Source organism: Carassius auratus, chromosome 41 (assembly GCF_003368295.1).
Source record: "Carassius auratus strain Wakin chromosome 41, ASM336829v1, whole genome shotgun sequence".
Lineage (NCBI taxonomy): Eukaryota > Metazoa > Chordata > Actinopteri > Cypriniformes > Cyprinidae > Carassius > Carassius auratus.
Genome location: NC_039283.1, coordinates 26,147,987 through 26,166,163, shown reverse-complemented (window position 1 = coordinate 26,166,163; position 18,177 = coordinate 26,147,987). Strand labels below are relative to the sequence as shown.

General features: G+C 40.1%; 1 protein-coding gene across 1 annotated transcript; it reads left to right on the top strand.

The window, feature by feature from the left end:
- Positions 1-394: 394 nt before the first annotated feature.
- Positions 395-18,170, top strand: nipal2 (NIPA like domain containing 2). Its single transcript, XM_026227966.1, has 12 exons — positions 395-474; positions 1,678-1,741; positions 3,987-4,055; positions 4,181-4,349; positions 4,492-4,551; positions 4,925-5,046; positions 12,460-12,556; positions 16,680-16,818; positions 16,900-16,988; positions 17,523-17,586; positions 17,681-17,775; positions 17,857-18,170. The coding sequence occupies exons 2-12, from the start codon at positions 1,736-1,738 to the stop codon at positions 17,961-17,963; spliced, it is 1,017 nt and encodes a 338-aa protein (XP_026083751.1). The 5' UTR covers positions 395-474; positions 1,678-1,735; the 3' UTR covers positions 17,964-18,170.
- The last annotated feature ends 7 nt before the right edge of the window (positions 18,171-18,177 follow it).

Genomic DNA, 18,177 nt, shown 5'->3' with positions numbered 1-18,177 from the left:
TGAGAAAAGCCCACTTAAAACAGAGCCTTTGTAAGTAATATACAGACAACTTAGCCTTTTATTTTCTGTATCTTTAAATAAAATTTTCTTTACTTTTATGATGATCATGAGCCATTTTGATTTGATATTGTGTTGGTTGTTTGTTTTATTTAAGGTTTCATTGGCCAGTTTTGCTACTGTAAACCTTACAATCACACATTAAAACATATTCTCAGTGTTAGCATGCAAGAATGTCCTGTACAATAAGATAATAGATCTACTGTCCATCCAGCACAGACTGCCCCCGCCTGCAACTCACACACACTCACAGAACACAATTGTCCTGCCCTGCACAAAGAGTCCTGTAAGCATGAACAGGCACACACACACAAACACACACACACACACACACACACACACACACACAAGGGTGGAGAGAGAGATAGAGAGAGAGAGAGTCCCAGCACTGCCTCCCGTTCCTGTTCTGGAGAAGCCGTATGTATTTCTACTCATAAATGTTTTCTTGAAGATACTGCTGTTGATATGCATAAGAAGTGTGGAGTGAGCTTTTAACTCAAGCCTTATTAGTCTTGTTATTTTGTTGGCTGTTGAGTGGTTGCTTATCATTAAGTATTTCTGGGGCTTGTACCATGATGGTAGCTGAACAAATTCAGAGTTACAGGGTCCATTTTGAGTTGACAAAACCAAACCTCTGCAATTCGGCTTTGTTGGTACCATGATGCTGTTCTTCAACTTTCTTTGTTAGCGCTTATTGTGATCCTGAGTTTATGGAGACCAGCCAATCAGGGGCCTTGCAACACAAAGCAAGTTTGATTTACTTCTCGCGAGAGACCCAGCGAGATTCAAAACTAAAGGTTAAAGGTTTTGTTAAAGGTTAAGAGATAAGAATATGACAAACTTAAATGTCATTTGAAAAATTAAGGAGGACAAATAAAATAAATTATCTTGCTCTATTAGTGCAGTCACAAGTGAAACTTGTTAACTTAATTCATACATTTGAAAACACATAGTAATGGACACTCGAACATATAAGGTCAATAACTGTTAAACTAAAATTGCTTTTGTGTAAAAGATAAATAATAATAATATGAAACACAATAATTATATAAATCATAAGATGACTCCCTTATTATCATTAATGCCAAATTTCTATTTGTTTTTTTTTTTAGCAATAGTGACCTTTATTTTGGAGCAACATTAACTGGAGTGACTTTTTGTCAGAGATGTGTCACTTCTCTTACATCTGATTAGTCCAGCTTCAGTCTGACATCTCTAACCCAGAACATAACCTTCCCCAGAGCAGGTTAGCCGTGGAGTGTAAATTACTATGGCAATGAATGCCGCTAAAAGTCCAGCCACTTACATGGTACCTAAAAACCCAGGATTAAACTAACCTGAAATTTACCTGGCAAGCCAGCTAAGCCAGCTAATCCAGCTTCATGGTACAGGCCCCTGGTGTTTGATGTCAGGTTGTTTCATAAGTTTTTTTTTTTTTTGGTTGGTTGGTTGTTTGCTTTTTTTATTTTTATTTTTATTTTATGGAGTTTTAAATGAAGAAAGTCAATATTTTCCAAAATTAATAAAAGAGTAATAATATATATACAGCAGCTGAATGTCAGAGAGATGAATATGACCACAGCTGTTGAATTTGTGTCTGTTGTTCTTTTCATTTACCAGTGGTGCAGTGTGTTTGTCTCTTTATACACCTTGTGGAAAGGACAGGTCAAGATCCAGGATGGAGGTACAAAAATAACAATGCAGTAATGCCACTATGCCACTATTCTGAAACTAAACTAGTCTCATCAGACTAAACTCAAGATTCAGCATCTGCAACTTCTACTCTGAGACTAAACTCAAACTACAGCAACTTCAACCTCTAACTGAAATAATAAACTCAAGATACAGTAACTAAAACCTCTGATCTGAAACTAAATTAAAACTACAGCAACTACAACCTCTAATCTGAAATAATAGACTCAAGATAAAGCGAATGCAACCTAAAATGGGACTAAACTCAATCTACAGTAACTACAACCTCTAATCTAAAACTAATCTCAAAATAGAGAATCTGCAACCTCTAATCTGAGCCTAAACTCAGTCTACAATGATTACAACTTCTGATCTGAAACTATTCTCAAGATACAGCATATGCAACCTCTGATCTGAGACTAAACTCAAGATACAGCATCTGCAACCTCTAATCTGAGACTAAACTCGAGATACACCATCTGCAACCTCTGATCTGAGACTAAACTCGAGATACACCATCTGCAACCTCTAATCTGAGACTAAACTCGAGATACACCATCTGCAACCTCTAATCTGAGACTAAACTCAAGATACAGCATCTGCAACCTCTAATCTGAGACTAAACTCGAGATACACCATCTGCAACCTCTGATCTGAGACTAAACTCAAGATACACCATCTGCAACCTCTGATCTGAGACTAAACTCGAGATACACCATCTGCAACCTCTAATCTGAGACTAAACTCGAGATACACCATCTGCAACCTCTAATCTGAGACTAAACTCGAGATACACCATCTGCAACCTCTGATCTGAGACTAAACTCGAGATACACCATCTGCAACCTCTAATCTGAGACTAAACTCAAGATACAGCATCTGCAACCTCTGATCTGAGACTAAACTCGAGATACACCATCTGCAACCTCTGATCTGAGACTAAACGCGAGATACAGCATCTGCAACCTCTTATCTGAGACTAAACTCAATCTACAATGACTACAACCTCTGATCTGAAACTAATCTCAAGATACAGCATCTGCAACCTCTAATCTGAGACTAAACTCAAGATACAGCATCTGCAACCTCTTATCTGAGACTAAACTCAATCTACAATGAATACAACCTCTGATCTGCAACCTTTAATCTGAAACTAAACTTGAGATACACCATCTGCAACCTCTGATCTGAGACTAAACTCAAGATACATCATCTTCAACCTCTAATCTGAGACTAAACTCAAGATAAAGCATTTGCAACCTCTAACTTGAGACTAAAGTGAAGATACAGCGACTGCAACCTCTGATATGAGACTAAACTCAATCTACAGTGACTTCAACCTCTAACTGAAATAATAAACCCAAGATACAGTGACTAGAACCTCTGATCTGAAACTAAACTCAAGATACAGCATCTGCAACCTCTAATCTGAGACTAAACTCAAGATACAGCGACTACAGCCTCTGATCTGAGACTAAACTCAAGATACAGCGACTACAACCTCTGATCTGAGACTAAACTCAAGATACAGCGACTACAACCTCTGATCTGAGACTAAACTCAATCTACAGCGACTTCAACCTCTGAAATAATAAACCCAAGATACAGCGACTACCTCTGATCTGAAACTAAATTTAAACTACAGCGACTACAATGTCTAATCTGAAATAATAAACTCAAACTACAGCGACTGCAACCTCTAATATGAGACTAAATTTAATCTACAGCAACTACAACCTCTAATCTGAAATTAAACTCGAGATACAGCATCTGCAACCTCTGATCTGAGACTAGACTCAAGATACAGTAGTGACTACAACCTCTGATCTGAGACTAAACTTAATCCACAGCTATTACAACCTTTAACTGAAATAATAAACTCCAGATACAGCAACTACAACCTCTGATCTGACATGAAACTCAAACTACAGTGACTACAACCTCTAATCTTAAACAATAAATTCAAACTTTATTTCAGTTCTGATTTTTTTTCATCTCAAGGTTTCTCATCCAGCTAAAAATCTTAAAGAGTTTTGGTTTAGCACACATCTAGTTGATGTTGATGTACATGTAGCTCATGTTCTTGAATCATCCTTATTGGTCCTGGAGACATAATTCAGCAAATGGTGTTTTAGGGATGAGGAATGTGCTGGTTTGGGGGTGGCACTGGGTTTTCCTGTACTCTGTCCGATCTCCCCACACTAGTGACACCCCAAGCTGATGTTTTTTGTTCGTAGGTTTATATTGTGGGGATCTGCATCGCAGTATGTGGAAACTTTCTCATCAGCATCTCCTTGAATATCCAGGTGAAGCTCGGCTCGCTCACACAATCACACACACTAGCACTCTTTCAGTGTTTCGGTACTGCATGTGTTTGATGTTTAGAGGTAGTCTCTGCTAAACTGTGGTAGTGTCGCTGGTGTTTGTGCAGAAATACACACATGTGCGGCAGTCGCAGCGAGGGATGAAGCCGTACTACACCAGCCGTCTGTGGTGGTGTGGGATCCTGCTGATGGGTTTGGGGGAGCTGGGGAACTTTGCTGCATATGGATTTGCTCCAGCATCGCTCATCGCTCCTCTCGGCTGTGTGTCTGTCATCGGTAAGACCTTCTCTCTGTTCATTAAAACATGACACAGTTGATCATGGGTCCAAATGCTGCAGTTCTGTAGTTCAAGAGTCAGTATTTAACTCTACAAATGATGTTCAAAAGCATAAAAACTGGCTCTGTTTCTCTCTTTCAGTGAGTGCTGTCATTTCTGTGGTGTTCCTCAAGGAGACGTTACGGGCTTCAGATATCCTCGGTGAGATTAGAGTCTTTTTTGACATCTCATAATGAAGTTCTTGTCTTCTCTTGTTTTGTAGGAAAATAAACAAATTAGTAAAAAATAATTCATAATTAAAGTTATATTATATATACATATAAAGCACGATTTTGTGATTTTATTGATGAATATATTTTATTTTATTTATAAATTTTATGATTTATTTTATTGATGAAATCCGAGAGCTTTCTGACCCTGTATAGACAGCAACACAACTGAAAAGGCAGTAAGGACATCATTAAAATACTCTATGATGTGAAAGCAGTGGTCATGGTTTCATGATAATGTAACAAAAAACAGGTTTCAAGCAGCTTTCCTCAATGTTTTTGTAATGAAGATGTTTTGTCGGCAGGAGGTGCCTTAGCGCTGACCGGCACCTACTTCCTGGTGACATTCGCCCCTCATTCATCACCTCATGTCACGGCCAACATGGTGGAGCGCTCGCTGGTCAGCTGGACCTTTCTGATTTACTTCGTAAGTCTTTTGTAATCTTGACCAAGTTACAGTACAGATAACTAATCACATTTTACAGCATTAGTAAAGTGACACTAAGAGAAGTGAAATAAAATCCTCGCTTGAGTGACACTTCTGCTGTGTTTCCACCAAAATTACCCGGAACAACTGTACCAGGAACTTTTTTTCCCTAGGAACTATTTTCCCCCCAGACCTGTTGCTTTCTGAACTTCCATCACGGTCTAATGTACCATGAAGATTAGGCAAATAGTCTGGTGATTTAAACATATTAATAGCCACAGAAATGTAGTTAGGGAAATCTGTATATATATACAGCCTAAATTACAAAATAATAGCAGTACAATGTGACCAACCAGAATAATCCAGGGCCCGGTTCCCCGATAAAGCTCACTCTTAGCGCACTAAGAAGGCCTTGAAAGATATATCTTACCAAAGTTGTTTATGTTCCTAAGTGTATTCCCCGAATTGGCCCTTAGGAAGCTTAGCACGCTGCCTCTTACGTCTGACGTAACAAGAGCGCTGTCCAAAGTGAGGGTGCTGAATTAGTTGCCATCGATTGCTCAGGAATCGATTTTCCACTTCACGCGATGGTGCAATACAGCGTTAAGAAAGACAACACGTTCTATGCAAATGAAACATTCCTCAAATTATTACAGTAACATTTATTTTAACAGTGTAAGTTGTCAGCAAAATATAGACTATAAATTAAAATATCAAATGGTCAGTAACGGGTGGTCCTAGGGTGTGTGGAGATCCGGGGCTTAGCCCAGAAAAATCCATGTGTGTGACTTTTTATTTTAATAAATCAGAAAGATTTACCTTGTTTAAAATATACAAAAACAATAAAAACAAAAACAAATGTAAAACATTTTATTTAATGTATTGAGGAAAATACTTTTGTTTGCTTTTTGCTTTTTGCAAACAAAAATTAAGAATTGCAAAACAAATGAAACAGCGCGAAAGCAATGATTTTGCAATAAATATTTTCCATGATCATATCTATTAATTTATTTGCAATGTTGCTTTTATTTTGTGTGTCAGTCTAGTTTGAGCTTGCGATACCATTTTCCCTTTGCGCTTTACTTTTCTGGACGTCTCTCTTTGTGACACTGTTTTGACGTGGGGGGTGGAGTCAAGGGACGGGGGCGTGTACAACATGACTCCCTGGAAGTGACGTCATCGGCCCGAGACGCAGCTCACTGATCCAGGTCCTGTCATGATGAGCAGAGACTGTTTTTATTTTCTCGTTTATTTTTATTCAGTAGCATTAAAACATTCATGTTTTCGTTTTATTTACTTTATTAACAAATGTATGTGTATTAGCAGCGTTTGCTCAAGTTAAAGAAGTTGTTAACATGAAAATCTGCTGTTTATTTCTCTCTATGTGCACACTTTTATAGCATTATGTGTATTGGGATCGCGAATCATTTGAGTCAGTTCGGGAGTTCAAAGCGGGTTCGGGAATCATTTGAGTCAATTTGGGGATCGCGAATCATTTGAATCAGTTCGGGAGTTCGTAGCGGGATCGCGAATCATTTGAGTCAGTTCGGGAGTTCAAAGCGGGTTCGGGAATCATTTGAGTAAATTTGGGGATCGCGAACCATTTGAATCAGTTCGGGAGTTCGTAGCATAGACAGTAAAAGAAATGGACACAGCGACCCCATTGGAACTCAATTGAGACAAATGAAGCCCAGTTTTAGCGTTTTTTAGCACTTCCGTTTCTGACGCGCAGACTCAAACGAAGCTTAACAACGTCAGCAACCTGTCTGGCAGATGTAAATGTTCTAGTAGCTGTGCGTGCAAACTGCCATCGTTAATCTTGCAGAGATGGCGAGCTTGAGCGGGGAGTTCTTTGTCGTGAGTGAGCAGGAGTAAGTATTCTGATTAATTATTTTGTATAGTATTTTAAAATGTAACGCAATTGATTATATAACAATTGATTGCAATTGGTTTATGTTTTAAATAAAAAGCAACCTATCTACAATGAACAGAGAGAGATAGAGTTAGATACAGAATATGATGGGGAAGCAATGTAAAAAAGGGCACCAAGCCTCTCGTCAGAGGAGGTTGAAGTTTTGCTGGACCTTGCCACCAGGTCGAAGATCACACCCCTATGGTCCACTATAACCTGCAAGTTTATGGCCACGTCTCCCTTTCGCGATGAGTAACCTACGCCTGATCAATCACTGATGGATTGGTGATAGGGATGAGTGTGCCATCCACCAGGTCATCCAGGCCTTAAAACAAAATTCCGCCGTGTTTGCCTGGCAAGCGCAGGTCTGAGAAGGTCCAGCAGCTCCATAATGAGTTGTCTTGGGAGGCGAATTTTTTTTAATATATCCACGTCAGGCAAAATGTCAAAAGGGATTTAGTTTTGCCGAATAAAAACATAGACATGGACTAAACGGCTCCGCGTCCGGCTCCGTCTTTGATTCAATACAAGGACACGTTGGAACTGGACACCACCATGCTTACCCATTTATAGATCTTAGCCATTTAGAGCCAAATTGTTTGCCAGATTTTAATTATCAAAAAATTGATTGCCAATTCGCTTTAATTACATTACGAAAAAGCATAGGCTAATTACCACCATATTAGTTCTGATACCACATAAAGTCAACTTCATAAATAGGCCTGTATCCATTGCGAACATAATTTATTATGAGTCTTAAAAAATAACATAAAATCATTGTTGAGCCACAACATTGTCATTGTTTGACTTGTACTTCGCTGCGCAGATTTCTAAAGACTGCTGTACAGTAGCATCATGAGCTCAAGCAACGCTAAGAGAGAGCTTACGAATGCTCCAGACCAACCTTACGAAAATATGACATACAGAAGATATACTCAACGTACGAACGTGTTGGGAATCGTGCCATAAGGTTAAGAGAGAGGTTAAGGAATAGGTTAAGAACTACTTAGCGATAAGAACGTTTTGGGGAACCGGGCCCAGGTTTTCAGTATATTTTTTATTGCTACGTGGCAAACAAGTTACCAGTAGGTGATACACATTCGTAAGGCTGTGCAATTGGGCAATTAGTTGAAAGGGGTGTGTTAAAAAAAAACAGCAGTGTGGCATTCAATCACCGAGGTCATAAATTTTGTGAAAAAACAGGTGTGAATCAGGTGGCCCCTATTTAATGATGAAGCCAGCACTTGTTGAAAATGCACTTAAAGCCTGAGGAAAATGGTCAATTCAAGACATTGTTCACAAGACCAGCGCACTTTGATTATAAAGTTGATTGGAGAGGGGAAAACCTATAAAGAGGTGCAAAAAATGATAGTCTGTTCAGCTAAAATGATCTCCAATGCCTTAAAATGGAGAGCAAAACCAGAGAGACGTGGAAGAAAACGGAAGACAACCATCAAAATGGATAGAAGAATAACCAGAATGGCAAAGGCTCAGCCAATGATCACCTCCAGGATGATCAAAGACAGTCTGGAGTTACCTGTAAGTACTGTGACAGTTAGAAGACGTCTGTGTGAAGCTAATCTATTTTCAAGAATCCCCCGCAAAGTCCCTCTGTTAAAAAAAAGGCATGTGCAGAAGAGGTTACAATTTGCCAAAGAACACATCAACTGGCCTAAAGAGAAATGGAGGAACATTTTGTGGACTGATGAGAGTAAAATTGTACTTTTTGGGTCCAAGGGCCACAGACAGTTTGTGAGACGACCCCCAAACTCTGAATTCAAGCCACAGTACACAGTGAAGACAGTGAAGCATGGAGGTGCAAGCATCATGATATGGGCATGTTTCTCCTACTATGGTGTTGGGCCTATTTATCGCATACCAGGGATCATGGATCAGTTTGCATATGCCAAAATACATGAAGAGCATGTAGACTTTATGCTGAAGAGGATATGGCCTTGAAATGGTTGTTTCAACAAGACAATGACCCCAAACATACTAGTAAACGGGCAAAGTCTTGGTTCCAAACCAACAAAATGAATGTTATAGAGAGGACAGCCCAGTCCCTGGACCATAATCCAATCAAAAACTTGTGGGGTGATATCAAAAATGCTGTTTCTGAAGCAAAACCAAGAAATGTAAATGAATTGTGGTTTGTTGTTAAAGAATCATGGAGTGGAATAACAGCTGAGAGGTGCCACAAGTTGGTTGACTCCATGCCACACAGATGTGAAGCAGTTTTAAAAAAAACTGTGGTCAGTCATACAACTAAATATTAGTTTAGTGACTTACAGGATTGCTAAATCCTATGAACAAAGGTAGAGTCAATGGCAGACACTGCTATTTGTGCACAGCCTTAAGAAAGTGCATATCATGAATGCTGGGTCTTGTTTGTTTTCTTAGAATCTAATGCACCTACTGGTAACTAAAAACCTGGATTATTCTGATTAGTCACATTGTACTGCTATTATTTTGAACAACACTATACATTCTCCCCTGAAATACTTTTAAAACTACATTCCATAATGACAGTAGTTAGACAGCACTAGTGGTTGAAATCACAATGTAATATTTTGCTTCGTGAACTCTGAATGAACCCAGAAAGTTCTGGACCTTTGAAAAAGTACTACCTCGCCAGCAGGGACTTTCTGAGGGCCGTTTATTACCTGTAACTTTATTTACACTGAACAAAATTATAAATGCAACACTTTTGTTTTTGCCCCCATTATACATGAGCTGAAGTCAAAGATCTAAGACTTTTTCTATGTACTGTGGTGGAAAAATTCATTTAACATTGCTTTTGTATGCCCATATATGCATGTGTTGTCTTGTAATTGCTGTGTGGACACCATGAGAGGGTCATTGGGCCATATAGTGGGGGGACAATGCCTGAAGATGACCTGAGGGGGTCACCTAAGTGAGAAACAACCCACAGAGAGTGTGTTTTCTGTCATCCATGGAATACATGAAATACAGATGCTAAGACTTTGTAACCTTGATGCAGCAGAGGGATATAAGGGGGAGGACTGCCCTCGCCTCCTCTGTCGCTCTCTGCAGGAACTTCTGTTACTGTATGACTGTCTGACCTTCTTTGCAAAGAATTAAAGATTTCTTTTTAATTATAAACTGAGAGTGAGCCTGTCTCTTATGCTTTGTTTTAATTTTGCCCCAACAATAAAAGGCCTATTTCTCTCAAATATTGTCCTCAAATCTGTCTAAATCTGTGTTAGTGAGCACTTCTCCTTTGCCGAGATAATCCATCCATTCAGGCAATTTTATAATACCTAGAATATCAAAATCAACTGCGGGCGGCAGATCCTTTTCCTATTTGGCGCTTAAACTCTGGAATAACCTACCTAACATTGTTCGGGAGGCAGACACACTCTTGCAGTTTAAATCTAGATTAAAGACCCATCTCTTTAACCTGGCATACACATAACACACTAATATGCTTCTAACATCCAAATCCTTTTTTTTTGGCTCCATTAATTAGGTAAACCGGAACCGGAAACACTTCACATAACACCCGATGTACTTGCTACATCATTAGAAGAATGGCATCTACGCTAATATTAGTCTGTTTCTCTCTTGTTCCGAGGTCACCGTAGCCACCAGATCCAGTCTGTGTCCAGATCAGAGGGTCACTGCAGTCACCCGGATCCAGTACGTATCCAGACCAGATGGTGGATCATCACCTAGAAAGGACCTCTACATCCCTGAAAGACAGCGGAGACCAGGACAACTAGAGCCCAGATACAGATCCCCTGTAAAGACCTTGTCTCAGAGGAGCACCAGGACAAGACCACAGGAAACAGATGATTCTTCTGCACAATCTGACTTTGCTGCAGTCTGGAATTGAACTACTGGTTTCGTCTGGTCAGAGGAGAACTGACCCCCAACTGAGCCTGGTTTCTCCCAAGGTTTTTTCTCCATTCTGTCACCGATGGAGTTTCCGTTCCTTGCCGCTGTCGCCTCTGGCTTGCTTAGTTGGGGTCACCTTCATTTACAGAGATACTGTTGACTTGATTGCAAATGATTGCACAGACACTATTTAAACTGAACTGCACTGCATGATGACATCACTGAATTCAGTGATTAACTGCTTTTAACTGTCATTTTGCATTATAGACTCACTGTTTCCCCAATTAATGTTGTTCAGTCGCTTTGACGCAATCTGTTTTGTTTAAAGCAGTATATAAATAAAGGTGACTTGAGTTGACTTGACCTCACAACTGCAGATCACGTGTAACCACACCAGCAGGACCTCCACATCCAGCATCTTCACTTCCAAGATCATCTGAGACCAGCCACCCCGACAGCTGCTTCAACAATCGGTTTGCATAACCAAAGAATTTCAGAAAATTTCTGAAAATGTCAGAAACTGTCTCAGGGAAGTTCATTTGCTGCTCGTCGTCCTCATCGGGGTCTCAACCTGACTGAAGTTTGTCGTCGTAAAAGACTTGAGTGGGCAAATGCTCACATTCGATGGCGTCTGGCACTTTGGAAAGGTGTTCTCTTCACAGATGAATGATGTTTTCATTGTACAGGGCAGATGGCAGACAGCGTGTATGGCATTGTGTGGGTGAGCGGTTTGCTGATGTCATCATTGTGGATCAAGTAGACCATGGTGGTGGTAGGGTTATGGTGTGGGCAGAAGTATGTTATGGACAATGAACACAGGTGCATTTTATTGATAGCATAACGTGACAGGATCCTGAGGCCCATTGTTGTGTCATTCATCCATGTCCATCACCTCATGTTTCAGCATGATAATGCACAGCCCCATGTTATGATCTGTACACAATTCCTGGAAGATGAAAACATCCCAGTTCTTGCATGGCCAGCGTACTCACCGGACATGTCACCCATTGAGCATGTTTAGGATGCTCTGGATCGGTGTATACAACAGCGTGTTCCAGTTCCTGCCAATATCCAGCAACTTCACACAGTCATTGAAGAGGAGTGGAGCAACATCCCACAGGCCACATTCAACAACCTGATCAACTCAGAAGGAGATGTGCTGCGAGACTAACAGTGGTCACACCAGATACTGACTGGTTTTCAGACCCCCCCCCCCCCAAATACAGTAAAACTGCACATTTTAGAGTGGCCTTTTACTATGGTTAGCCTAAGACACACCTGTGCAATAATCATGCTGTCTAATCAGCATCTTGATATGCCACACCACTGAGGTGGATTGAGGAGAAGTGCTCACTAACACAGATTTAGACAGATTTGTGAACAATATTTGAGATAAATGGGCCTTTTGTGTTCATAGAAGAAGTCTTAGATCTTTTAGTTCAGCTCATAAAAAATGGGGGCAAAAACAGAAGTGTTACGTTTATAATTTTGTTCAGTATAGATCCTGGTTCCTACGGTGGAAACGCACCATACCAGCCCAAAGTCGCTGGTTCTTGGGTAAAGTTCCAACGGTGGAAACGCGGCTTTAATCATGCATAAATGATATCGCTCTTCAGAACTCTTTTCTGTCTCTCTCTCTGCAGATGTTTGAACTAATTCTCTTCACTATCCTGATGTATTTCTATAAGTGCAGGAACATGAAACACATCGTGATCATGATGATCTTGGTGGCATTACTCGGTAAGAACAGATTCTGGTCTTGTTGTTATGAAAATGAAGATGATGAGAAAGACAACAGGTTATTCAGTCAAATCATTCAATTCTTCACTCACAAGAGCAGATAAAGAAAATGTGAGACGTACTGTTAAAGAATCTGGGCCCGGTTCCCCAAAACGTTCTTATTGCTAAGAAGTTCTTAACCTATTCCTTAACCTCTCTCTTAACCTTATGGCACGATTCCCGACACGTTCGTATGCTAAGTATATCTTCTGTATGTCATACTTTCGTAAGGTTGGTCTGGACCATTCGTAAGCTCTCTCTTAGCGTTGCTTGAGCTCATGATGCTACTGTACAGCAGTCTTTAGAAATCTGCGCAGCGAAGTACAAGTCAAACAATGACAATGTTGTGGCTCAACAATGATTTTATGTTATCTTTTAAGACTCATAATAAATTATGTTCGCAATGGATACAGGCCTATTGATGAAGTTGACTTTATGTGGTATCAGAACTAATATGGTGGTAATTAGCCTAGGCTTTTTCGTAATGTAATTAAAGCGAATTGGTAATAATTTTTATGATAAATTAAAATCCGGCAAACAATTTGGCTCTAAATGGCTAAGATCTATAAATGGGTAATCATCGTTGTGTCCAGTAAGGGACCAACTATAGAAGCGATCCAACGTGTCCTTGTATTGAATCAAAGACGGAGCCGGACGCGGAGCCATTTAGTCAATGTCAATTTTTTTATTCGGCAAAACTTAATCCCTTCTGACATTTTGCCTGATGTGGCTATATATAGCCTATATATATATATATATATATATATATATATATATATATATATATATATATATATATATATATATATATATATATATATATATATTAGGGGTGTAACGATACGCGTATTCGTATTGAACCGTTCGGTACGACGCTTTCGGTTCGGTACGCGGTACGCATTATGTATACCGAACGGTTCGTTGGAGTAATTAATTATATTTGGAAAAAAAAAAAAAAAGAGAGAGAGATAGAAATATAATGATATGCGTTCAACAAGGTAGCCCAATAACCCAAACAACGTAACAGGCAACGCCCCTGACACTCCCGAAGAAGAAAAAAACACCATCTTATATGTTTATGTTAGGCTACTCAGCAGGCGCTCGCTCACTCAGTACGCGCTGAAGGCTCGTTGCAAAATAGCCAATGCGTTTAACAGACTAGAAATGAGAAGATCCCCCAATAACCAACAGGTCTGGTGTTTGGGTGCACTTTGGATTCCCTTTAAGCTATAATGGTGATGGCAAGAGAGTGGTGGATAAAAAAACAACGGTATGTCGCATCTGCAACATGACAGGGTACACCAGCGGGATTACAAAAAAAAAAAAAAAAAAAAAAAAACACCAGCGGGAATATCTGGGATATATGCGTCAGTACTATATGGGAAAAGACGAAAAAAAGGAGAAACATGCACGCAGCAAACTATCCCTGCAGCATTTAGACACTATAGCTTACAGGGAATCCAACCCAAACACCAGACCTGTTGGTTATTTTAGGATCTTATATTTCTGGTCTGTTAAATGCATTCGACATTTTGCAACGAGCCTTCAGCGCGTGCTGAGTGAGCGAGCGCCTTAGGGGCCGTTCACATATCGCTCCTAAAAACGCGTGGAAAACGCTTAGCACATCTTTCTCCTCCTTTCCAAAGCGCTCGGGCAGAAGCGCTCATGAGGCGTCTGTCTTTGCTAAGCAACAATGACGTGCTCTCTCCATGAGACGCGGAAATTTCAGCGAAGGATAAATGGATTTGCAGCTCTAAAAATCGCTTGCAGTAGCTCTGCTACTAAATTTATTTCAAAATTGCAATCCATATACAACTATGATCAGCTGTTCCTTCATCTTGGCTGAGCTCTCAACCTTGTTACGGGAAAGGATGAAGCTGATTGGTTGGTTCTTGTCACATGACCCGCGGTGCGCTTGCGGCATTCTGAAAAGTTGAGATGTTTTTACATTTTGCTGTATCTAAAACGTATCGAACCAAATCGAACCGAACCGTGACATCAGTGTATCGTATCGAACCGAACCGTGAATTTTGTGAACCGTTACACCCCTAATATATATATATATATATAAAAATTTGCCTCCCAAGACAACTCATTATGGAGCTGCTGGACCTTCTCAGACCTGTGCTTGCCAGGCAAATGCGGCAGAATTTTGCTTTAAGCCTTGAATCCCAGCGCTACATTTTTTTTTGTTTGTTTTTTATTCTACAGAGAGCTTCATCGAGGTAATGGGAGAGGGCTATGGCCTAATCAAGACCTCGGTGTGGAGGTGCGTCCACACTGTCACCAACGCCCTTCTGCTCCATGCCGGGGATTACATCCTGGTGGATGACACTCATCCCTATCACCAATCCATCAGTGATTGATCAGGCGTAGGTTACTCATCGCGAAAGGGAGACGTGGCCATAAACTTGCAGGTTATAGTGGACCATAGGGGTGTGATCTCCGACCTGGTGGCAAGGTCCAGCAAAACTTCAACCTTCAACCTCCTCTGACGAGAGGCTTGGTGCCCTTTTTTACATTGCTTCCCCATCATATTCTGTATCTAACTCTATCTCTCTCTGTTCATTGTAGATAGGTTGCTTTTTATTTAAAACATAAACCAATTGCAATCAATACCGCATTAAACAGAAGTAACTGCAGCTGCTTGCCAATCAATTCTGATTGTAAAGTACCTTACCATTAATCTAAAAGTGTATTGTATAATTTTTATAAGTCGTTAAACCCATGTCAAGAAGCAGCTCAAGTGGCAGAACGGGATAAGGAGGGTGGATGATTAGCGAGGGATACCCGGTTCATCTAACCTTCACATCGTGTGAACATATTACTGACCATTTGATAATAAAATGTATAGTCTATATTCTACTGATAACTTAAAATATGTTAAAATAAATGTTACTATAATAATTTGAGGAATGCTTCATTTGCATAGAACGTGTTGTCTTTCTTAACGCTGTAATGCACCATCGCGTGAAGTGGAAAATCGATTCCTGCACTGTAAAACCGAACAGTGAAATTAATCAAATGAAATTAGTTAATTGTACTCAAATAATAACGAAAGTTCATTGGACTTAATTTAAATAAGTTCTGTTAACTGAAAAATTTGTTGTAGTGAGGTAAACTTAAAATGATTGTGTTTTCTAGTTCCCAGCATGCTTTGCATCAGAAAACAAGGAAAATAAATTTAGAAATTAAGTGTTATTTTGTGTGTTTTTACACAAGATTAACATAGAGGGACATAAGTTAATACATAAATGTTGTGTTATATTAGATTTTACAAAGGTTTATGTTATGTTGGATTTGTAGTGTTACCGTTGTGGTGAAGAGTAGAGCCTGTGGTTAGACTGAGGATGGACAGCAAAAGCCTAATTTTGAGTGTATTTCCCACATTATAGGAGTTGAAAAATAGATAAAATTATGAGTGAATTACTCCCTAATTATAAGTTCAGAAATATAATTATTTAAGATAACTCTGAGATAATTTAAGGCAACTGGAATTAAATTTTTTAAGTTTATGTAAACCTAAAACATTTAAAAACATCACTTAAATGTTTTTGTGTAATCTGTTACAAAATATTTTTTTTTTTATAAGTTCTGTGAACTTATCAGGGTTTACAGTGTGAGCAATCAATGCAAACTAATTCAGCACCCTCACTTTGGACAGCGCTCTTGTTACGTCGGCCGTAAGAGGCAGCGTGCTAAGAAGCTTCCTAAGGGACACTTCGGGGAATACACTTAGGAACATAAACAACTTTTGGAAGATATATCTTTCGAGGTCTTCTTAGTGCGCTAAGAGTGAGCTTTATCGGGAAACCGGGCCCAGGTCGTTTAATTTTACTTTGTTGTTTGATGGAAAAAAAAGATAAATCATGCAAGACTTCAGATCCACCAGAAATTTAAGACCATTTAATGGATCCAAATGTAATTTTATACTACAATATTCAGAACTGCTCCTAAACCATCTCCCAATTTTGCCATAGAAGTTGTTTGTATTTCGGTCTATAGAGATTAAACTAGATTTACAATGATTCGTAATGCTCATGATGAATAAATGTTGTATCACTAAAGAGTATGTTTGTTGCAGCTTCGGTGACGGTGATCTCGGTGAAAGCGGTTTCAGGAATGATCACAGAGACGATCCGTGGAAGTCACCTGCAGCTCACCTATCCCATCTTCTACATCATGTTCATCATCATGGTCACTTCCTGTGCCTTTCAGATCAAGTGCGTTTGACCCTTCACTGACACGAGCTTCTCACTTATAGTGCTCAGGAGAATCCTGCTCATTTCTCTCCATTTGCTCAGGTTTCTGAATCAGGCCATGAAGATGTTCGACGCCACAGAGATCGTGCCCATCAATTACGTTTTCTTCACCGCGAGCGCCATTGTTGCTGGTCAGTCTGTTAAAATGTGTTTTGGGGAAGTCGTGGCCTAATGGTTAGAGATTCTGACTAGTTATCCCGAGGTTGTGAGTTCGAGTCTTGGGCTGGTGTAACGGAGGCCAGCGAGTGGTGCTGTGCAGGTAAACCTCACTCCCCGATCTCGACAGACGCTAGTGGCTGTAGCCATTTAGCCTCCTTGTTAGTGCGCCCGCCTCCCGTGCCGGAGACCCGAGTTCGAGCCCCGCTCGGAGCGTCAGAGAGGACCTGGGTGAGAGGGGTTACACTGGCAGGAATTGTAGGTGGAGGAAGTGAATGTACAGCGTTCTCTCCACCTTCAACACCACGACTGAGGTGCCCTTGAGCAAGACATTGAACCCTGAGCACTGCAGTATAAATGCCCACTGCTGTGTTTGTGCACTTTGGGTGGGGGTTAATATGGTGGGGGGTTATCATAGCCGTATGTCACGTCACTTTCAGAATAGAGACTAGTTGCTTTTCTTTCCTGGAAACACAAAAATGCTTAACAGAATACTTTTGTATTTCTAGGCATTTTATTTTATGAAGAATTTTATGGTTTATCTTTGATATACATCATCATGTTTGTGATCGGGTGAGCACTTCTCAAAAATTATTATAATTTAGAACAATACTTTCCTGTTTGTTTGCAGTTTAAGATTTGAGTCTTGTGTTTGTGTGCTATTCAGGTGTCTGCTGGCATTTACTGGAGTGTTCCTACTCGCGAGAGCTCGTCCCAGAATCAAGATGGACCGCGTGTTCATTTCAATGAGACAGATCCCAGGTATCCCAAGAACACCTGACAGTGCTCCATCGATCGAGCTGCCAAGAGTTTAGATTAATGGACTGTGTTTGTGTATTTCAGGTAAAAGCTGTACAGATAAAGTGCAGCCGCAATCAGATGACAGTAAATATGGAAAACTTGCACCTAAACTTACATGCAACAGCGGGATCCAACAGGACGAGCCGTAGACGGAGGAATGGAGAAAGGCACTAATGCTCAGTGTGTGTGTGTGTGTGTGTGTGAGAGAGAGAGTGAGAGAGAGAGAAAGAGAGGTTGAGTTTGTGTCAGAGAAGATGAGTGCAGGTCTGACTAACTGAGTCTTAAAAAGGTTTAATTTTGAATAACAGAACTAAGTGTTATTGTGATTTGTTTTAATAAACTAGTGTAATGTGAAATGGAGTC